This window comes from Lissotriton vulgaris, unplaced genomic scaffold (assembly GCF_964263255.1).
Source record: "Lissotriton vulgaris unplaced genomic scaffold, aLisVul1.2 SCAFFOLD_2582, whole genome shotgun sequence".
NCBI classification, from domain to species: domain Eukaryota; kingdom Metazoa; phylum Chordata; class Amphibia; order Caudata; family Salamandridae; genus Lissotriton; species Lissotriton vulgaris.
In genome coordinates, this window is record NW_028254948.1 from 211,468 (window position 1) to 235,464 (window position 23,997).

General features: G+C 48.6%; 1 protein-coding gene across 1 annotated transcript in view; it reads left to right on the forward strand.

Moving 5' to 3' along the window:
- Window positions 1-252: 252 nt before the first annotated feature.
- The window catches only part of LOC147659366 (alpha-1,2-mannosyltransferase ALG9-like), a gene marked incomplete at its 3' end in the record, with an annotated part of 102,454 nt that continues 78,709 nt past the window's right edge, over window positions 253-23,997 (forward strand). The window contains exons 1-2 of the mRNA XM_086951797.1: window positions 253-369; window positions 2,908-3,046. Of these exons, the coding sequence (XP_086807923.1) occupies window positions 296-369; window positions 2,908-3,046 (213 nt within the window). The remainder of the gene's footprint in view (window positions 370-2,907; window positions 3,047-23,997) is intronic.

The following is a 23,997-nucleotide window of genomic DNA, read 5'->3' on the forward strand; positions in this document are numbered from 1 at the left end:
AGCCAACCAAAACCTACAGAGCAGACCGCGAGATCCTACGCCCAATGAACAAACACATCGAGCTTATTCGACCAATCCCAAATCACAATGCAGCCCTTGCTGTTTCATAGCCAATAAGTAACTGATGAGAGAGCGTTCACGCCTAGTCCCTCAAACAGGAGCTTCTCCATCCAATGACGAGTCGTTATACTTTTTCTCGACTGATAAAATATGTTTTCGTCATGCTGATTAGCTTTGAGGACTTACGTGCCACAGCTGTAGTTCTTCGGAACGAAAGGAACTGTCCAGGGAAATTATGCAAAGGCCGTTCCCTGCTCACTCGAAAGATGTCAGGATGGCTGAAACCAACAAGAAGGACTTAACAGAAAAGTAGGAATTGCCTCTAACTGGAGCTCCATGTCATTCGAAGAAGGGGTGTAGGAAAACCACATAGGGGCTGTCAGTATTCAGGGGAAGGACTGGGAGTCACTCAAATGATAGACTGTCATTCAGACGAGGCACTGTCCTAAGAGGAGTGTCTATTAGTCCCTCGTAGTAGGTACTGCCCGTAGAAGAGGGTCTGCCACCCAGCGGATAACTGACTGCCCCATTCATTGATGGAAGCGGTGAGCAAACAGCAGAACAGCTGCTTTCATTCGGAGAAGGGGTTGTGACCCATAGTATGGTCTGCCAGTGCCACTCAGAGGAGGGTATATCATTCATAAGACAGTCGCTAAAAGGAGGTATACTGTCCCTACTGCCCTCAACAGAGGTGCTGTCAGTCATTGAATGTGCAAATTCCTCACACGTGGGACTGTCACTGGGAAGAGGGTGATTCACTCAGAGGAGATCCTGACTCAAACGAGAGGCTGTCTCTTAGAGTGTCTGTCACCAATGGAGGTACTGTTGCCGATGTGAAGAGCTGTCACTCACTCAAAATAGGCGGTACATCAGGGAGACACTGTCTATAAAACAAGGGTTAGGCACTTAAGAGGAGGGCTGACAGTCACACAGATGAGACTTTCTCTCGCAGGAAAGCTTGACTCTCAAAGAACGGAATGTAGTTGAGAAAGGATTGCTAGTGGGGTGGGGTGGAGGCTTTCGGTGTCGTAGAATGCCCTAAACCGTAAAGGAGGAGCTGCTCCCTCAGTAGAATGGCTGTCATTGAGGAGAGACTGCTCAGTGGAGGCTTCGTCATATGGCCGTTATGTCACTTACATGTGCTGCCATTCATACATAAGCTGCTTAAAGTAGTAACATTCAAAACGATTTTAGTGATAAGAGTGGTTCATCAAAAACTACAAAGGGTTTTACCTTTGTTTTTCACTCATATGTCAATAGCAAGAAGAACAATCTTAGTGGGAAAGGGCAATGAGATATAAACTACAGGTACACTGTCACAATTCTGAGTGGACATGAAGAGGGGCAAATAGTTATCATAATGAGAATTAATTATGAAGGGGTGGGAAAAGACTAAACTGTCACCAATCGAAATTGCACCATCACATATTAGGCTATTGCTCATTGCAGGGAAATACTCCTCCATAAGTGTGCTAAACTTGGAATTCAGTCTGGCAGCTAGGTCATTTCCTGTTTTTCTAGTCCATTTTTCAAACCATGCTGAACTGGAAGAGGTAAAGATACTGGGTCTCACTTGATAATGGAAACCAATCTGGCTGAAAGGATACATCGGTTAATTTGCATACAGTTTTGTGGCGACGACACTACATGAGGAATACTTGTGGTTTTTTTTCTTGGACAACTTGACCCAAAGCAGTTGGCTAATGAGACGTATGGCTAATGAGACCTACAGCTCATTTTCTGAGCTTTTAATTTAAGAAAAACCTGACAATCTCTGAACAGCAAGATCTTTTTCAGTTGGCATGGAATCCATTTTTAAGACCAGTTACGTCATCCAACAGTTCTTAGACTCCTATCTGCTTTATATGTTGTTAACTAAATGCTTCCTACAGAACGATGAATGTCCGAATAACCACCAGAAGGATTCTCAAACAAGCTCAGGCCAATATTGCAAAGCAAGGCATGTGCCAGATCATTGTGGCCTTTTCGGCAGCTCAGCTTGTACCACCATTTGGAAGTCTCTGACGTCTGAAATGTGCTTTTTCTTATACCAGTTCGGAGAATGCTTCAGTTGTTATCCAACCTTCATTAAGCTCAATAACTGACAGAGAGACCATAACTTAATACTTAAGCAATACTCATAGGTGGGGAGAAGTGTTCCAAGACGCCCTCGGGCATACGTTCGCGCTTTTTAAATTTCAATAATAAATAAATAAAATCTCTTTTAGGCTAGTTGGAGGTAGTCGGGAATGATTGGAGAGGCTGAGGACTCCACCCCAGTCCGGAGCTGCATGGGCTGTTTCTGCCATTTCCTGGGCCTGGCAGTGATTGGGAAGGTCCTGATTGGTAAAAATATCTTTGTTTTCCATTGGTGATATTGCAAAAAGTGGTGGTCTCAATGAAGCAATTTCATTTGACTTGTTACCTAGCGCAAAGAGACCGTCTGGTGGATGTGCTCTTTATAAATGGTCAGTATCATAACATAACATTATTTCTGTAGACCAATAGTAGACGTCTGAGGCATCATTCCAAGTGGCTTATTTCATTCGAGACGCAGAGCAGTATGGATGGGCAATCTATATGGGGTTCTTCAACAATAAATGTCAATCAGTGAAATTCCTGGATGCACACACTATGTATAATTTGTTACTTGTATTTACTACTAAACAAAGCAGTGGTTTGTGGTAAAATAGAAAAGTTGTTTTTTCACCAGGACATCATTAGCTACACCTTTGATGTGCATAACAATGTGTACTGATCCCTTGTTGGGCGTTTAACGTTTATAAACATTGTTTTTGCGTCCCTCATGCATATCCCTGGTAACGCTCTTTTTTTTGGTTTTTTCAGTTCCTCGAATGCTACGACTGGACACATTTGGGCGCCTGAAGGAGCTACTGCTTTCAAGTGCCTTCTATCAGCAAGGTTTTGTGCAGCGCTGTTGAGTAATATCTCAGACTGTGATGAGACTTTCAACTACTGGGAACCCGTAAGTATCTTTACCTTTTCGACAACTGCTAGTTAATGATATAGTTAGATTTAACAGAAGCACGAAATAAAACAGGAACCAAACAGTGATAGTTAAGTCACTTATATAAAATATGCAACTGCGATTTCAAGTTCTGTATTGTAGTCGCCTTGTATTTTGCCTGCTCCGTTACCATTTGGGTGGAAATGGAAAGACCTCCTCAGTAAAATTGACCTATCTATTATCAAAAATAATTTCCTGTTTTGATTTGCAGGCATTTTTGTATGTGCTGCCTCATGTTGAGGTCAGAGCGGCGCTCTTAAAACTTCCTTTTGCGGTCACTAATTGACTTGAGTGGTTATTGGACAGGGATAGCGCATACATTTGGGATGGAGGCTGGGTCTAGGTGTCCAATAGTAATTTACAGTAACATATCAGGTATATTGAGGTCAGAAGTAAGCTGTAAAACATTTGATGAACATTTTGCAATAAATCTTCCAGAAGATGCATTCAGTGTGACAGGAATGTCTTTCTCAGTTCAGTTCATATGATTTTACATGGCTTCTTCTTTAGGTGTGATTTTGTGCAAATTAAAAATGGACATCAGTAAACGAGCTCAAATCCCCGAAACATGTTCATAAACAAGAATATAGTTTTATTGGTTTTGTATCAAGCTGTTTTGATAACACAATGCCCGAGCACAACCATTTCTGACCAAAGCTACCTTCAGTACCCAGTCTGACGTCATGCCCAAATAATATCACATACACATCTTCCCATCCTTTGTGTGTTGGGTTTTAGCTGGGATGTAAAATTGATCGGGTTTAGGAATACTGAATGCCATTCTCTCATTAATGTTGCCAGATGAAGACTTAACATCAGAGGCAATATGTAAAGCGTTTGTGCAGCACACTCACACCACTAACCCAATTAATGCATCACAAAAGAGACTTCACACAGCATTATATAAAAGTATATCTTGTATATTGTTCAAAACACAAAGACCAAAAATGACAAATCAATTATTACTGCGCATACTAAGCAAATCCTGAGATAGTACTTGTTATCCTGTCCATGCAAGAATCAAAACAACATTCGTTGTAAATCAGGGCAAGAAATGCAACAATTAGTTTAGAAGTAAAACACATAAATCACCAATAACCACTTTAAAGGTATAGGGTGCAGTGCACCTGCACTCCAATCAAGCTTTTTGTGGTAATCAGGCTTCAAAGATAGGGCATTGCAGCACCTGTGTTGGCTATTGCAGTGAATAGGTATATTACAATGTTTTGCAAGGCGGTAAGTTCCGGATCAGGAGGCCTTCATCGAGGACCCACCCTGTAATGCCACCCAAACAAAGTGCCCCAATGTATGTCCACTAAAGAGTGGTACACACACATTCCAAAACTCAGACGGGAGACCTTGCATGCAGAATCAGCAAAAGCAGCTGCCTGCGAGTGTGCTGTGAAGCTGCCAACAACTCCTCAAAGCGTCAGCCTCTTTTTAAAGAAAATGCAGGCCCAAGACTTGCACCAAGCTTTTATAAGTCCAGGGCCCTTTCAGCCACTTAGACCTGCTACCACAATTGCGAAGAATGAAGCTGCACGAATGCAACTCTTCGTAAAACCAGGGCCGCCTGCGTTGTCCTCTCGGCAATTGTGCTGATCCATGGGGTGGGGCCGGCAGCTTCGTTATCACCTGGAGTCTCTTTGTTTCCTCAACGAGAGAGAGACGGCTTTCAGATTCAGCCTGCATTGCTTGTGCGGTGGGAATTGGGAAATGCAAAGCTATATTCAGTCAACCAGGCTAGCATGGCAGTGCCCCTTGGGCAAAGCGGGTCGTGCTGCAGGCACTTGCTGCACTTTGCAGTGTGAAATGCTACTGGAGCACACAAAACGTTATCTACTTAATTAAGGGCGCATGGAGCCAATGGCACCCCCAAACTCGTTGGCCGCCAAGGGCTCTCGCAGGTAGCCAGGGCCTCCCTGGCAGGGGACGGTGCTAGAAGGCCCAAAGTGCTCTGCCCTTAAATCCCCACAGCACTGCTCGGGTCAGAGTGCTTCACAGGGGAGATCTTAGATGTCCTTAAGATCTCCGGGCAACAGGGGGAAGTACAGAAATCACTTAGGGAACACTGGTGGAGGTATCCAAAGTCCAAAAAGGTAGCAGGCAGCAGGCCAACACAAAGTGACAGTTCCTCCTGAAGCGCAGCGCACAGCAAGCAACAGGCCAACACAGCAAAGCAGTTAGCAAAGTGACAGTCTTTCCTGGCAGCACAGCAGTTCCTTCTCGCAATGTGCAGAACTAGGGACAGCTGCAGCTGGTTACAAGTCCCACGCAGTATCTAAAACATGGAGTCCGAGCCCTGGTACTTAAACTCAAAAATGTCTTTGTTCAAGGGGGAGCTTCGAAGGAACAAGTGTAGAACAATCCCCTTTCAATTCAGCCGAGGCTCCAGACATCAGTGGAAAGGTAGATCAGCTCTTTGTGTAAGGGCAGGACACAGACTATACAAATGTAAAGTGTGAACGCCCTTTTCCCAACCCGGGAAGACTATCAGAATGCACATGAATGCAGACGGTACCCTGTCACACCCAACCCTTCCTGTGTAATGGCTGTCTGGAAAGTATACAGAAAGTGTAGCCGTCACTCAGCCCTAGACGTGGATTAGAGTCAGGCTGCAGAGCACAAAGATTCATAAGCACAGAGAAATGCCTACTTTCTAAAAGTGTAATTTCTAAAATAGTAATGTAAAATCCAACTACACCAGTAAGTAGGATTTTTCATTACCATTCTAAACCTATCAAATATGGCAAATGTGCTCCTTTCAGATCAGGAATTACATAATTAAACATGTATAAGAAAACTTCCAATGCTAGCCTACGAGAGAAGTAGGCCTCACAGTAGTGAGAAACAAAATAGGCTGTTTGTCACTACCAGAACATGCCACACTATAAAAGCACATGTCCTACCTTTTACTTATTCAGCATCCCGTCCAAAGAGCTACCTAGGGCCTACCTTAGCGTTGACCTATATGTAGTGAAAGAGAAGTTTAAGGCTTGGCAAGTAGTTTTAAATGCCAAGATAAAGTGGCAGTAATCTGCGCTTGCAGGCCCTGCAGTGGCAAGCCAGAGACAGGTTTGAAAGGCTACGTCTGTGGGTGGCCCAAGTAGTGCTGCAGGCCCACTGGTAGCATTTAATTTGCAGGCTCTGGGTATAGGGGATACCACTTTACAAGGGCCTTACATGCAAATTAAATATGCCAAACAGCTGTAAACCAATCACAAGATGTTTTAGAGGAGAGAGTATTTCACTTTAGCAGTGAATAGCATTGGTAAAGTGACCAGAGTACTAAAGCAACAAAAAGAATGCCAGAAAAATAGGGAGAGGAAGGAAAAAAGTTTGGGGATAACCCTGCAAAAGGTCCAGGTCCAACACCAGGTATTTTTATTTAGCAGATGAAGACCCAGGGTATTCATATGTGGTGCACAGATCTTCACTGACATTAAATATACAAGCTTTTCACCATGTTTCTTGAGTGGGAAAACCGGACAACGTAAACCTAAATTCTGTTGCACTACTTGAGATTTTGACATTAATTAAGACTGAAAGCATGCCCAGTATGACACACCCTTCCCATTTGAAGGACCAGCCCTCGGAGATGAAAATGAATGAAGGGATTAAATGGAGATTTGTAAAGTGCAACAGATGCTCAGAAGAGTATCCCAGCGCTAGACTCAAGGGCAAGAAGTTAGACCTGAGCAAAAAGCTGTTATCAACTTTTTCATAAAGATCTGTTCCGACTCTACATGGCGCAGGTGAAGAGGAAGATTATTCCAGGCAAAAGGCTCCAGAAAAGAAAAGGAGCTTCCACCTTACTTGGAGCAATTGATATCATTAACGTGTCCCTGCAGACAGCCGTATCCCTAAGATTATCAAAGGAAGCAGCGGATAACCTTCCTGACTGTTGCTCAGCTTTTGACACCCATCTAGTTTTTTTGGAGAATATCTTTTTGCTAGTACCTTTTTAATCGATAACATTGTTTCTTACGAGGATATTTTCGTTCTTGATTTGTACGAAAAACTGCCTTGACCCATACCAGGAGGGCTTCCTTCAAAATTAAGGTAGAGAGTTTGTTCTTGAATCTTTCCTTAAGAATGGTGATAGGTGTAAGCTATGTCTTAGCCTTTATTTTATTAGACCTGTGGACAGCCTTTGACTTTGTCAATCACAGCCATGTGCCTGGGGTGACTAAGGCATGAGAACACTTGTAGACAGTCCTGAAGTGTTTAAGTATCCCCCAGGTGAACAAAGTGATTAAACTCTGCCAGCAATTAAGTGTTCTCCGAAACTGGGCCAAGCATATCGTTGCCATGATGTCTTGATGATGATGATTTAGTGTCTATGGAATCGGTTGGAGCTTCTGTGTTCCTTCCTTGTGAGGGTGACAGAGCACAGTGCTACAGGATTGAAGCTGCTTTCCTGCCTGAACTCTAGTCTGGGGATTTGCCTGTGGGCAAGCCTACACCAGTCAGAGTTTAGAAGGAAGGAAAAAGAATAAAGAGGAGGGGAGGTTTCACATTCTAATGCTCTCTTCCAATATCGCTAAACTCTTACACAAAAGGAAGAGAATTGATGGTATCGGCTGTTTCTATCAAAAAGCCTTTTCACCTCACTTACTTCGGCCTTGCGTTTTGCTTGTTGTCAGAGCCCCTTTTGGAGTCACACGGGGCAAGCAAGAGTTACTGGGCCCAGCCATGAGGGCTGACAACATTTACTCCTGGTGTACTGAGCCCAACCTATTATGGATCCTGTGCAGCTGGGCCAAGTACCCCTTCAGCACTTGACTCTCAGTAATACCGTGGGTCGAGCAGTATAAGGGTTCGGGGGGGGGGGGGGGGCCTTAGGGGGGGATTAGGGTGAGGGGGGGAGGCGGATACAGGGAGTGAATAATGACTCCAAATAAGTGCAGCAGCAGCAATGAATGATTGTCCAGCCAAATACTGCTTTACCACTATCAACATGAAGGGAAATAGGAAATTGATAAATAAATTCCACAGTCCCATGAGGTCAGGGCTGTAGTGTTTCTTTAGGTGGTTCACTGAGTCCCACTCCCTCCTTGCTCTAGCGATAGTGGTTTTTCCCCATTCACTCTAGGCAACATTCAGGCGAAGCCTCACCAGTATTCGAGTCTATATTTAAAGCCAAAAGTATTCCACTGCCAAAGCGTTATCCGGCAAGCAAGTTGCCCCAGGGCAGACGGGCCCTAAATCATTTTTACCTGCACCTGCAGGATCGGAGTGATTGGAGTCTCTGAGCGCAACCTCCTCCACGGGCACAGGAGCTGCAGGGGCTGTCTCTGATAAGTTCTCTGGACGTGGCCCAGACGGGCTGCGCTCGTTGATCCATAAGTTCCTCACACTAAGTTGGGTGGTTGCTGCAATCAGAGGTTCTTCGTGGCTCCTCCAAGCTGGGTAAGCCCTTTGATACTTCCCAAAGCGAATAGGCGGTGGGGGAGCATGTAAAGATCCCGACTGGTCCTCAGTCATGGTGCAGGTCTGTAGGCCCCCCCTACGCGGACTCACTCCTCCCGTGACAGTCTTAACCAAGTCACACTTCTTGCTTGGTCCGTGTCCCCACTTTTTGGGAAGATCCTGGGTGGTGCCGGCTTAGAGTGCATTGCCGTAGTCGAGTCTACTACTGACGAGCACATGGGTGACCGTTTCCTGGACTTGGTGGGGTGCCACTTGAAGTTCTTATGAAGCAGATGGAGCGTGTGGAGGCAGGAGGACAAAAAGTCGTTGATTTGGCGGTTTATAAAGAGCGAGGAGTCCTGGATGATGCAGAGGTTTCGTGGGTATGGGACGTTGCAGGCAACCAGGATTTGTCCCTGATGGAGGGGGAGGAGCCCAAGATGAGCACTTCGATCTTGTCTGAGTTAAGCTTGAGGCAGCTGTCCTTCATCCAGGTTGCGACTGCCTTCATCCTGTTGTGGAAGTTGCTCTTGGCAGCTGTGGGTTAGTCTGTGAGGGAGATGCCGTCTGCAATGATATTAAGTCCGTGGCTTCTGACTGGCTGCAAGCGCAGCCATATACATGTTGAAGAGGGTGTAGCTCAGGGAGGATCCCTGAGGCACTCTGCAGCTTATCTCTGTGGGTTCTGAGTTTGACTGCAAAAGCCTGACTCTCTCCGTTTGGCCAGTAAGGAAGAAGCAGATCCATTGTAGGGCTTTGTCGCTGATGCCGGCGTCGTGGAGCCTTGATGGGAGGGTGTGATGGGAGATGGTGTTGAAGGTGGCTGAGAATTCAAGGAGAACAAGTGCAGAACTCTCGCCTCAGCTGAGGAGGGTGCGGATGTAGTCTGTCGTGGCGAGGAGAGCTGTCTCGGTACTGTGGTTGCTTCTGAAGCATCAAGGGTGTTGGCGATCTTCCATGACTCTTCTGACGCTAGTACAGTCTCCATCTTTGTGAGGAGCAGTACAGATAGGGTGACTGGGAGGGTCACAACTGAGGATTATCGTGTGTCCCCTACAAAGGCCCCTGTGGTGGACAGTGGACATTTCCCAGTTGGAGGAATGGAATTGGGCCCAGACTGAGCGGGTGAGTCACATGGGAATGCAAGGTGGGCACTTCCCAGAGAAAGAAAACCTCCCTCCTCCTCACATGTCAGTAAGTGAAGCAGTAAACAGTGAGGCCTGCTCCTTTAGATGTCTCTTAGCCAAGTCACACTTCTTGCTTGGTCCCGGGGCCTCCTCTGGCATAAGGGGTTCACCGTCTCCCCACTGCACAGGGCTCTGACCCAACCGGCATAGATTTATTCACAGCGGCCCTCATGGCATACGGGGTCAGCCTACTCCTCACTGTACTCAGGTGATGACCTATTCAGCACAGCGGTATTCACGACTCAATTCACGGCGGCCCTCCTCTGGCATTCGAGGGTCACCAACTTTCCCTGCACACAAGCAGTGACCAGAGATCTTGGCAAGCAGGCAGGGGCCTGTCACAGCAGACGCGACTCTAAAGCTGATAGCCACACAACACAGGCCATGAGAGTGATGAGGCGTTCACACCTGGTTGTCAGCCTCAGTGATATGTGTATCAAAAGGTTATCCTAGGTCCTCAGCCCTACTCTTTATGAATCTCTTACCAGTCCCAGCCCAGGCCTCTTCCTTGTGACCTTGTGACCTTGCCCTCTCTTTGAATCATATAGAAACCTTTGAAGCATACTGGGGAAGCCTGGCTCTCCCTCTCTTCATTGTATTCCACTCAGCGTACAAGAAAGCAGCAATTCAGCAATTTGGTGATTCTGGTACCCCCTCTCCTCATGTTTCATTATGCAGCCCTGGGTCTCCCAAAATGGAACCCAGAGGCAGCCATGTATTGCACCACTTGCAGGCACGCATACATCTAGCAAATGCATATAACAAACACACCGCGCACAGAACTACATCCTCCATGTATTGTACCTCTTGTAAGCATACATACACCCAGCACATACAAATAAGGTAAACATACTGCACAGTACTGCATTAGCCCTGTATTGTACCATTTACAGGCACACATACATCCAGCACATATACACCACACAAGCACTGCTCAGCACTATACACCCAACCAATGTAGGCCAGGGGTAAGTCAAACTCACAGCAGCGGAGTTTTAAATGAATGCGCCTGTAGGCCTCACTCCAGTGACGCAGACAGACAGACAATATTTGATTTATATAAATAACTAGCTTACCCGTCGCGTGTTGCTTCGATCTCAGAAGAAAGGAAATTTAAGGAAACTTGTTATGATAACATTCAATTTATATTGTGTCATTTTTATTGAAACTTATTCATTTTAAAATGGAAAACATTTCAAAGTGTCGTTTTAATTCTATTTATTTATTCGAGTGCTTGTGGATACACAATATTTTTTGTTTTTCCGTCTGATGCATACACAAATAAATCCGAAGTTTTTCCGACGCGTGAGCTGGCCACATACAGTTGTCCATGTGAGAAGCAGGGATTCTCCAAATGGAGTCCACACACTTGCAGTGATTGTCCCTGTGCTTTGTTGATGGTCATTGCAAAAGCGAGTCGCACCGGAAACTGTAAACATTTGAATACAAATGGCATATCTGTTGGGATCATTGGAATACGTGGCAACAGTATTTTCAACGTCAAAATGTGCGGTGGCATACCGGGCAAAACCAGTGAATTCAACAATTCCGTTGGGTAATTGACAACTTCGTCTTGATTCATCACAGTATCGATGGACTTCTACGTTGTCGCTTCGCCTGGTATTCCGTTTTGAATGCTGAAATTGATGTCATTTACATCGTTGTTCGTAACTCCTAATATAGTACGTGTACTGAGCCACTGATGATTTTTGTAATTCTGCGTGATATTCAAAAGATTATGTGGGCCCTGGGGGGGCGATATTTAAAAAAATGTTATGCCAGAAACCTTCGCGGGAGTGTACTCAACAACTTCCCAAAGTTTCATGGCGATCGGATGAATGGTGTAGTAATGCATAAAGGACAAACAGACAGACAGACAGGCATACATTCGTTTTTATATATATAGATGCAAAAAGTACAAATACATACAATAGACACCCAATTGGCTGTTAATTTTAAAAGACATTGAGCTCCGTCATTTCTAAACCAATGAAAAAAAGATACTGTTGCAGAGCAATCTTCATCCTCATTTAACAGACAGCTCTAGAAAGCACAGGACCGGTTCGCAATAAATGAAATTATGCCACCTCAACAAAGATATTAAAAACAAATGGAATAAATACTATAAAATCTGCAGAAGAAAACAAAGTGCAATAATGATTGAGTCGAAAACCTAGCACAAGTAGTAGTCCGACCATATTGATCCAAAGGGAAGCACATTTAAGAGCATATGACCCCTAACCTAAGGCGGGTCAAAGGGGCCCTTTCCCAATGACTCTACAAAAGTGGTATGCAGTTCCTAATGTAAAAAGCAGGAGAAAGTGTTTTTTTTTATGGGCTCCACATGTTGGTGTGGAGTCACAGAAGTGGGGAGAAGAATCCTTCTCCTGTTGGAAAAAGACCCTCACACACCCAGCCAGCTAGGTGTCTTGCTTCATCAGTGGGTCTGCTCCGTATCGGGTCGGCGCTGCAATACCCAATGGGCACCCGAGGTGGGGCCTTCTTGGCGGAGATCTTTATTCCATATGCCGGTGGGTGAAGTGCTTGTGAGGGCCCTAGATCAGTGTAGGTGATAGTGGTGTGTAGGGAAGTAAATTAAAATAGGGGAGGTGGTCCACTCAAGATAATTTTAATGAACGTGGCCCCTACCCTAGTTAAAAGTAAAACGGCGCGTTTCTCCACTCTAAGGATGTGAAGGTTATGCGCTTATAGAAAAGGTCAACATGTTTCTTGCCCATAAATCTATTAGATGGCAATTCATCAGGACCAAATAGGATCTACCTACACTTTTTGGTGGTGGTCAACAGTAAAGTGAAGTGGAAAAGTGACCACCATTACAGCACCCTAAAAAGCGGTACCTGTAGATCAAAAAGACACAACCTGCAAAGTAAAACATATAAACAACATTAACGTAACAAGTCACGGTATTCTTGTTGAGATGGAGACAAGAGCATCAAACAGTGTACATGATACAGCTCAAGCATGCTCCACACAAGTGACTCGTGGCATGCGTGAAGTGAGCATTCAGTATCACTTGAGACATTCGAACATATTAAAACATATTAAAACTAGGCAGCTCGGGAGAGCACTCATCATAAAAAATCACCCCATTAGGGTCAAGGTTGCACGAGCACGCGATGGTGGCGTACGTGCCTGGATAGAGCTCCGTAAGAAGCTCCCCTACCACAGGCCATTTCTCCGCCAAAATCATCCGTTATGACCTGAAAGCATCAGCGAGGGGGCCCGAGGCACCCTTCCCTCGGCTGCTGAAGTTTGGGGCTGACTGCTCCTAACGGACCACCTCGGCAGAGAGAGAATCTGAACGCCCTGCCTGCGGACACTACCGGCCGGCGCAAGTAATCACCCAGGGTCGGGGATTCACCTCGACTGCTAGGCCCCGCGGCAGCAAACTGCGGCCGGAGGCCCTCGGCGTCCCACTGTTACCAGAGGAACCCCACCACCTGCTGTGCCCACACCGGAGAACGAGGGCGACGACGTCGGAGGCGTGTTGCGACTGGCCCCCTGCCGACTGCCTCGTGGAGGGGTTTGTGATCGCGACTTCCTTGCTGCAGCTCACTACTTTGATGATCCTACCTGATCTTGCCTGACAACGTTGACGAGGGGGCCTGTGGCGCTCCTCCCTCGCCTGGTGCGGTTTGGAGCCACCCGCTGGCCCCCGGGCTGTCCTGCTGAGTTAGGGATGAGATACACCCGCCTGCAGCCACGTCACAGAAGTGGGGAGAAGAATCCTTCTCCTGTTGGAAAAAGACCCTCACACACCAAGCCAGCTAGGTGTCTTGCTTCATCAGTGGGTCTGCTCCTTATCGGGTCGGCGCTGCAATACCCAATGGGCACCCGAGGTGGGGCCTTCTTGGCGGAGATCTTTATTCCATATGCCGGTGGGTGAAGTGCTTGTGAGGGCCCTAGATCAGTGTAGGTGATAGTGGTGTGTAGGGAAGTAAATTAAAATAGGGGAGGTGGTCCACTCAAGATAATTTTAATGAACGTGGCCCCTACCCTAGTTAAAAGTAAAAAGGCGCGTTTCTCCACTCTAAGGATATGAAGGTTATGCGCTTATAGAAAAGGTCAACATGTTTCTTGCCCATAAATCTATTAGATGGCAATTCATCAGGACCAAATAGGATCTACCTACACTTTTTGGTGGTGGTCAACAGTAAAGTGAAGTGGAAAAGTGACCACCATTACAGCACCCTAAAAAGCGGTACCTGTAGATCAAAAAGACACAACCTGCAAAGTAAAACATATAAACAACATTAACGTAACAAGTCACGGTATTCTTGTTGAGATGGAGACAGGAGCATCAAACAGTGTACATGATACAGCTCAAGCATGCTACACACAAGTGACTCGTGGCATGCGTGAAGTGAGCATTCAGTATCACTTGAGACATTCGAACATATTAAAACATATTAAAACTAGGCAGCTCGGGAGAGCACTCATCATAAAAAATCACCCCATTAGGGTCAAGGTTGCACGAGCACGCGATGGTGGCGGACGTGCCTGGGTAGAGCTCCATAAGAAGCTCCCCTACCAGAGGCCATTTCTCCGCCAAAATCATCCGTTATGACCTGAAAGCATCAGCGAGGGGGCCCGAGGCACCCTTCCCTCGGCTGCTGAAGTTTGGGGCTGACTGCTCCTAACGGACCACCTCGGCAGAGAGAGAATCTGAACGCCCTGCCTGCGGACACTACCGGCCGGCGCAAGTAATCACCCAGGGTCGGGGATTCACCTCGACTGCTAGGCCCCGCGGCAGCAAACTGCGGCCGGAGGCCCTTGGCGTCCCACCGTTACCGGAGGAACCCCACCACCTGCTGTGCCCACACCGGAGAACGAGGGCGACGACGTCGGAGGCGTGTTGCGACTGGCCCCCTGCCTCGTAGAGGGGTTTGTGATCGCGACTTCCTTGCTGCAGCTCACTACTTTGATGATCCTACCTGATCTTGCCTAACGACGTTGACGAGGGGGCCTGTGGCGCTCCTCCCTCGCCTGGTGCGGTTTGGAGCCACCCGCTGGCCCCCGGGCTGTCCTACTGAGTTAGGGATGAGATACACCCGCCTGCAGCCACTTCCGGCCGGCATCGGCAGCCACCTGAGTTCGGAGATGCGCCCTGCCTGCTAGGCCCTGTGGCGACGGAAGGTGGCGGGAAGCCCTTGATGCCACAACGTTCCTAGCGGAGCCTCATTAGCTGCTGTGCTCAACGGTAAGCAGCCATTACCACCCCTGCCGCGGCAGAGCCAGAGCGAAGCCTGAGGTTCATGCTGAGGGAGACTGCGCTGGGTGAGTGTTGCGCCTGACCCCCCCCCCCCCCCCCTCCCCACCTGCTACGGGAGCGGATTTGCCGCTGGAATTCCGGCTACACTGGTGATACGGACAGCGGACCACCCGCGGGGGGTTAATTGGGACTCTTTCGGCCTCGCCCTGTCACTTGCCCCTTTCTGATCCTACCGCACTTTTGAGAAGCTCCACTACATAGAGCCCGGCTTGCACCTCAGTGTACACTGAAGACCTAACCCGCCTGGGGAACGTGGACACTCTCTATACGCCACATTCACTGACCTTTGGTCCAGCAGCCACAGAAGCGGAGCCTGATGTTGTTGTAGAGCAGCTGTGGTGCCCACCCGTGAAGACTGCGGTCCTCCACATCGATGCGGGGAGCTCTGGAGTACAAGCAAAGCAACTGGTCCTCTATTGCTCACTCCTGACAGTAACAACGGAGACTATGATGGAGTGCTGACCATTGTTGGAACACCCTTGACCCCTCACGAGAATATTTCCTGACACTGGCGCTGGTTGAGCCGAGCGGAGGTGTGTCTGATTCTGACCATCCCATCGGTTTACGGAGTACAGGTGCCCGAATAATGTCAGACCTACTAGCTCCACAGGGGAGTTGGCACATGGGCTAAGAAGCGGGAGAGGATGAGGTAACAATCGCCAGCTGTCCTGACTTGTGGGTGGAGGGCGCTGACTACTGCCATCGCCACGTGTGCGGCTGACGGAGAAGGCCGCCCCCCCTGGATTGCACCCCCCCCTGAACTGGATCACCACACCAGACATTTACCCGCCAACCAACTACGCCGCTAGCCACTATTTGCGCTTGGGAAAACAGCGTGACCGGCTCAGGCCTGGTACCCCCCCCCCCCCCCCAGCCAAGACCGGTCTTCCTGTGAGCATACTTACTGCGTGCCCGCAGGGAGTGGACGACCTAAGCTCCTTCACGGTTGAACCGCGTCACCCCTGAGGCAATCCATTCTTTACAGATTGTCTGGAGCGACTCTTCAGGCCATACTATTGACTAGACGCTACGGAGCCTCCCATGTCTGGGGGTCCCAAGACGAGAGCTGGAACTGGCGGCCTGCAGGTGAAGGGCGAAGATTGCGAAGCCGGCCGAGCTGGACCAAACCGCCTCCAAACTGGACACGATGCTGGCAGCAATGGAAAGGCTGGAGAAGTCGATGCAGCTGACCTGCACCTCTTTAGAGACTAAAATTGACAGTGTGGCCATAGATCTGACACACCTTCGTGCTGATCACAAAAAACTCTCTGAACGGACGACAACCCTAGAAACCACGTTGACAGATTTGTCCCCCAAGATCACTCAGATGGACAAACACGTTCAAGATCTTCTTAATGGAGTGGACTTCCTGGAAGACCGCGCAGAGGATGCGGAAGGACGGGCGAGAAGAAACAACATCCGCATAGTGGGTCTGCCGGAGAGATGGGAACCCAGAGAAGCACCGGAACATGTGGAGCGTTGGCTCATGGACATATTGCCGGAAGGTACCCTCTCACAGCACTTTTGTTGTGGAGCGAGCCCACCACGTGCTGACCCGACCTCCCCCTGAAGGCTCGAACCCGCGACCCATGCTCATTCGCGTCTTGAACTACCGGGATCGCGACGCCATCCTACGCGAGGCTAGGAAGCTGTTCGACATCAGGGTTGAAAATGCAAAAATCATGTTCTTTCCGGATTACACGGTACAAGTGCAACGCCACTCATTTATGGCAGTGAAGCAGCGACTCCGCCGCCTGGCTCTCAAGTACTCCTTGCTATTCCCGGCCCGCGTGCGAGTGGTGGCCGAGGACAAGTCACACTTTTTTAATACCCCTGAGGCAGTCGAGACTTGGCTCGACTCGGGCATTGACAACGAACCTAGTGTGATGCCCCAGAAGATGCGCCATGACCGAGGAGCTCGTCGGCGTCGGCGCAGGAGACCCTCGCTGGCGAATTCGACACGCGCGGAGACGGAAGTGGGCCCTACTCTGAACTGATGCAAAACGAACAACAGGAGGCCCTCCGCATGGTGGCGGAGACCAGTGGCTCGCTGACAGCGGACTCCGCCCCGGGGGCTAGCCCCGAAGGACTTGTGAGTGATGATGAATACCTCTACGGACTGCCGGATTCCCAAGTATCAGTGGATCTCCTAGTTGTTACGCCACAAACTGCTGACATAGTCCACTGAGCACGCCCCAGTGCGATCGACCTGCCATTTGGATGCAAAGGGTATCTGCAACTGACGTGCTGCTGGGTTCATGAGATGCTGAAGTATAACTGGAAGGACGGATCTAGCTCTCAGGCGACACTTGAATCTGATTACTGTGGGTCCGTGTGCCGAACCCGACACTTGAGGCATGTTATGGGAGGGCCCACTGCCGGTGAGTTGCGAGACTACATCAGGGGGGTGGACGAGCCCCTCAGAGGTGAGTGGCTGACTGCGCCCTGCCCAGCGCTGCTACCGACCACTTGATTCCTGAACTGCTTGAACTGGATGCATCCTGCACCGGGAACTCTTGCTGAGGATGGGCGACATGACGATGGTTGCCTGTGGTGGGGGAGACTACACCCTCACCCCGATTGCATGAACCATTTGTACAACTAGAGCTAAGTACTCAGTGACCCCCCCTTGGACTTACGGACTATTAGTGCTCACTGTCGACCTTTTGGTATTATGGTTATGTTTCCCATGTTTATGAAACTGGTGTTTTTTTCCTTTTCCCCTGATGTGTGCTTGCGTGGCAGCGGACGAATGCGAACGTTTTGCTGTGATTTAAGTGGATGTCTGATCTGCTGAGCTGGGTGCTGCGGGTGGGTGGTTGGGATGGGACACGGGGAAGCGGAGATGCAATGACTATGGTTACATTTTGTACCTGGAACGTGCGTGGTATGCACACCCCTTCACGCCGTTACCAGGTTTACTCATATCTTAAGCGACACCAGGTTCAAGTAACGTTATTGCAAGAGACCCACTTGACTGACCCGGAGGTACTCCCACTGCGTCGCAGGTGGAGGGGGCAACTGTATGCCACGGGCTTCTCAGCAGACGCACGTGGAACTCTAGTATGGATTCGCCCTGGGGTCCCCTTTGCACTCACTCACAGTAGACTAGATGCTGAGGGCCGATATGTGATACTTCAGGGTAGGCTGGATGGACAACAGATAGTCATAGCCTCTATCTATGCTCCTAACACTGAACAGGGGAGTTTACTTTCGCGATTATCGTCGGTGATGGAGCCGTGGCCAGGCGTGCCACTTTTGCTTGGAGGCGACTATAACTGTGTCCTGGATGTTACACTAGATTGATCGCACTACCCCTTGGCCAGTGCGCCGGTGGTTGGAGCATCGAACATGTTTGTAGACTGGGCGACGCAGTGGGACCTCCATGATGCCTGGCGCAGTCGCAATCCCAACACGAAAACCTATTCATACTATTCGGGTGCCTATGCAATGCACGTCAGACTCGACAGATTCATGTTGTCGAGCGATTTGCTGCCCCATGTCACAGACACCTGCTATCTGGATCGCACTCACTCAGACCACAACCCTCACACCCTTGACTTTGCCTGGGAACGCCCGCACCCGCCGATCCCCATGTGGCGACTTCAGCCGGATGTCTTATTGGACGCCCCATACAGGGAGGCGCACTCGATTCGCATTTTACAGTATTTTGAGGATAACAATGACACTGCAGCCACCCCACAGATTGAGTGGGACGCATTTAAGGTGGTCACGCGAGGTCATTGCTTAGGCATGCAGGCGGGAATGCGACGCCAGGTAGAAAGGGACTTGACGAGAATAGAATCCACCTTGCTGACCGGCGAACAGGAGGCAGCTGGGGGAAACGATACGAGGTTGGTGGTGGCTCGAGAACAGCACACTCAACTTCTAGATAGATTGAAGAACTTAAATTATGCTGCACACTCGGCGCGCACGCATCACATTGGAGATAAGCCAGGTAGGCTATTAACTTGGCTGATACGATGAGACACCCAAACGGCGCCGGTACTGTTGGTCCGCTCAGCTCAGGGCACCGTTGTCTACACACAGAGGGCTATACATGAAGCTTTTGCAAGTCATTACGAGAACCTATACCGCTCCCGTCTGCGAGTCACTGCGGATGATATCTCAGGGTATCTGTCAGTTACCCCTACCAACGGTTACTAATGCGCAGCGAGAAGAACTGGGCGCACCACTTGCGGCGGAAGAGCTTCGGACAGGTATATTTTCCCTCTCCAATGGTAAAACCCCAGGTCCGGATGGATTACCTGCGGAGTGCTATAAGGCATACTCCGTCATCCTCATCCCCGAACTTTTACGGATGTACGGGGCGACCGTTGCAGATGCAACCCGCCAACCCTGAACGAGGCAAATGTGATATTGCTTGAAGCCTGGCAGGGATGTGCTCAACATGGGATCATACAGGCCTCTTGCTCTCCTTAACACGGATTAAAAGATCCTGGCGTCCGCGCTAGCTCAGCGGTTGGCGCCTCTGGTCCCTGCGCTGGTGCATGCCGACCAGAACGGCTTTGTGCCTACCCGCAGCACGTCTTATAACATCAGACGACTATTTCGTGTACAAAGCCTGGCCGTATCCCGATGGCCTCGCTCGGGGTGCGTGGTTCTCGATCTTGAGAAAGCGTTCGACTCTGTGGAATGGCCCTACCTTATGCAGGTGCTGGAGAAGTTTGGTTTGGGTGCCGCCTACCTTCAAATGGTGGAACTCCTCTTCCTAGACCCTGTGGTGCGTGTACGCACAGGCAAGCTTTTCTCAGACCCGGTCCGTGTTCGTAGAGGCACTAGACAAGGTTGCCCTCTTTCCCCCTTGATCTTTGCACTTATGATGTAACCCTTAGTGACGCAGCTGCGTGCTTCCGGTGCAGATTGGGGTATCCCTTTGGCTGACGGAGTGCACTCAGTATCACTGTATGCAGATGACCTATTGATCTACATTAGAGACCTGACCTGCTTCCCATGCGCACTCACTGCCATATTAAGCAGTTTCGGTGACATGTCAGGACTCCGCGTTAATTGGGCGAAGTCAGGTGTATATTCTTTCGCCGCAGACACGCCGAAGTGCGATATTGTAGTGATGGGCGAGCGGCTCCTTTGGTATCCAACCGTTTTTCGCTATTTGGGGATTCAAATTTATCGTGAGCTGCTGACCTATTGGAGGGTAACCTCACGAGAACAATTTCGTCACTTACGTCTCAGGTGTCCTTTTGGAACTCTCTTCCATTGAATGTCCCAAGTCGTATTACGCTCGCTAAGATGGTCGCACTGCCTAGATTGCTGTACTTTTACGCAAATCCTCCGGTATATGTCCCAACCCGAATTTTCTGGGAGTTGGAAACCCTGACCAGGCGACTGATCTGGAATGCGGGGCGTCCCAGAGTTGCATTGAAGATGCTATATGCTGCAACGGAGAGTGGGGGGCTGTCAGTTCCTAATCACGAGCTTTACTACCTGGCAGCGCAGCTGCAGTGGGTCACATATTGGTTGAGTGGGAAGAACTTGAGTGATACTGCATTGGACGACACAGTCATGACGGTCGCACAGATACACGCGCTGTTTCACCCTTTAGCTAAGATCCGCTGCCCTGATCAATTGTACCTTGCAGTAGCGAGAAAGTGCTATATGAGGAGCCTGAAACTTACAAACTCTACCAAACCATACGCCCCAATCTACCACTACTGGGGAGTCCTTTGGAGGGAGGCGCACTTACGGAGCCTATGCTAGGCAGTTGGACGGTCGTAGATTTAGATAGCCTGGGCGACTTGTTTACAGAGGGCACACTACTTTCTTTTGCGACCCTGGCGGCTGATACAGGACTACCTGCCGGACAATTTCTCACACACGCGACACTCCTCCACACACTGCCGCGTGCCTGGGGGACCCTGACAGAAGAACCTCCGACGCATCTGCTCATTCAGTACCTGCATGTGATGGGAAACGGCTCCCACATTGTACATTGGCTCGCCCAAGCGTTACACATACACACACAATTCTCATCACAGCGACTGCGAGACAAATGGACAGTCGATAGAGGCCAGGACTGGACTGATATAGAATGGGCGCAGGTGCTAGCTGGGGTGCAGAATGTTCTGAGTAATGCTCGTTTCAAGATCATACAATATTATATTGTGCACCGTGCGTATTTATCTCTGGATAAACTCAATTGTTATTTTGGGCTTGACTCATCGGCGTGCCCCAGATGCGGACTTGTAGACGCACAGCTCCTACAAGTACTCTGGGCATGCCCTTCCTTACACACTTACTGGACTTCAGTGTCAGCTACTTTGGCAGCGGCGACAGGAGGTAGCATGCCACACACATGGGAGGATTGTCTACTGGGCTTGTTTAAGAGGACGAAACAGACGAAGGTCCAGGCGAGGTTTTGGGACCTGGGGCTGATAACTGCGAAACGCCTTATTACCAAGTGCTGGAAGAATGCTGCACCCCCTAGGCGATACACTGGCGTAACTCGTTCGACAATTGGGCGAGGGCGGAAAGTGTAGCATTGCATCGAGAGGAGACGGTGGGGCTCCGCATGTATCCCATAGCGCAAGACTGGGATGTGCCTTGGCTAATTACCACCAGGTGTGCCTGCAAAGAGGCATTCTTTAGACACTCATGCCATGTTCCGCATACTACCGGCCGAGTTTCCCCCCTCCCCCCCGGCCCCATCCCCCCCTCATCCCCTCCTATTCCCCCCCTCCTCTCCCGCTACATATCTAGCTGGTTGCACTGACTAGCAAACGCTACTGACATAGCACTATACATACCTGCCCCCTACCTGCCCCATGAGCACCACATGTACACACACATTCATCGTTTCTCACCACCCAGTCTCTCGTTCCTGAACTTTCAGGTTGTTCTTTGCACTTATTTGTATTAATGATCTTGATATATATTGCATTACTGATGTACTCAATTTCCTTTGATATGTTACCATAGTATAACCTGTGCGCCGCACTGAACAATTCGCTGGTGTGTTGCGAGGACACAGTTGTTGTTTTTTCTTTTATTCTGCGGACTGCCACTGTTGCTCTATATTCTCTCATTGACACAACTGTTACTGATGGTAGTGACATGCTGTTCTAAATACTTAGCTTTTATTTCGCTCCTTATAATCTAGTTCACTCATGTTTATGTAACATTGAAGCGACATGTAATGAACTTTCTGTACAACGGCATGGTTACATATCCACATGTGCACTGCTGCAAAATGACAAAAAATGCAATAAACATATTCAAACAAAAAAAAATTAGGGTCAAGGTTGCACGGCATCAGTACCGGCTGGTGTAGACACTATGGTGTAGTGTCCTGGTAAGTAAGGAGAGAAATCAATCAAAAGGTGAACGTAAATGTACAACAAATCCCAGGTTCCATGGCCTGGAGATGAAGAAAGCCCTATAATGGACAAGCAACAACCGGTTAACTTGTTACACCGAGCAATTTTATTTAATTTTTGCAAGCGGTCTTTTTTTCTTTTTTCAACACATTATTCGTTGTGCGTGGAAAATACAAAATGAACAATGAAATACGTTTTATGTACAATATATACAAACATATAAATACAACATTTCATACACACTTGGCCATACATTCATACACAGACCATACAAAGCAAATAATAATACAAAGAACACTGTGTCCAGGCATCTGTAAGAAAATCAGTGGAAAATGATTCTTTTCATATTTTACAATGTTGTTGTAATTATCATGAGATCCCTCATGAACCCAAATTAATGAAATCACTATTCCGACATGATAATGGTAGCCAGATGCGGGACTGAAAAGCTGGTCGACGCGTTTCAAACCCCTAGGAATTGGTGGGGTTCTCCTCAGGACCGGGTTTGGTTCTGAAATAATAAAGATAACTAGCTTGAGCAAGGTGTCATGGAGCGACTATCAAGTGGATTTAACAAGGGATCGGCTACCAGAGTCCAGCTGACGCTCCCTACCTCAATCCAAAAGTTAGACAGACAACTTGAGATTTTCCGATCAAAATCGTATTTCCCAACAGGTTCGGTTACAGCAGCTGTGCGAGAAAACAAAATACACGCGACAACATTTCAGTGTGGTGCCATGCTATCAGACATCAATCATACCGCTTGCAGAGGGGCGCGTAAACTTACCTGTGAGCGGTTGTTCATTTTGTATTTTCCACGCACAACGAATAATGTGTTGAAAAAAGAAAAAAAGACCGCTTGCAAAAATTAAATAAAATTGCTCGGTGTAACAAGTTAACCGGTTGTTGTTTGATTCAATCAAAACAACCTTCATTGAAACCAGCTCATTTAATTATTGAAACCCCAGTTTTGGCTCTTGTGTTGGTTATTAGTATTAGTTGGACTCAGCCATACTGAGTAATGAGTCAAGGCCCTCTTTTGATTCTTTGACTATAATGGACAAGGGCACCCAGCAGGATTACCCTGTATCCAACTTCACGCAGCAGTATTCATTCTCCAATTGGAGACACACCAATTGTTAAAACTGCTCAGATACTGTGTAAAGTGGCAGGTACCCCAGTCAGGGCGCGGGGAGCACACCTGACACTCGCCGGGGTGAGTACAGGCCTGCAACCGCCGAACATTGGGGGACCCCACAGCCAACATACACACAGGAATCTAGACAGGAAGCAAACTAGCCCAGTGTTGTGAGGTGGAAATGCAGTGGTAAATGCGTGGGACAATAGGAGCCTGTACTGCCCCAATGCGTGTAATCAGTGGTATGCTGACCGGGAACGGGGGGAGCACTATGGTCCAGAAGTACCCAGCATCAACCAGGCTCCACCCCACTAGATCGGAAGTGTGCCGGTCGTAAGAGGAGCCAGAGCACGAGCAAGGGTCACATGCTCAGTCGTACAGCATCTAGTTACTCATGGTTCCTCAGGAGTGCAGACGGCGCTTGTCCTACCCTCACACAGCCGGTCCGGGCAGTGTTCCCAAACACCAGGTACTAGCGTCTAAGTACCCGTGCACAGCCGGCGGCGGTAGGCGATACTTCCGGT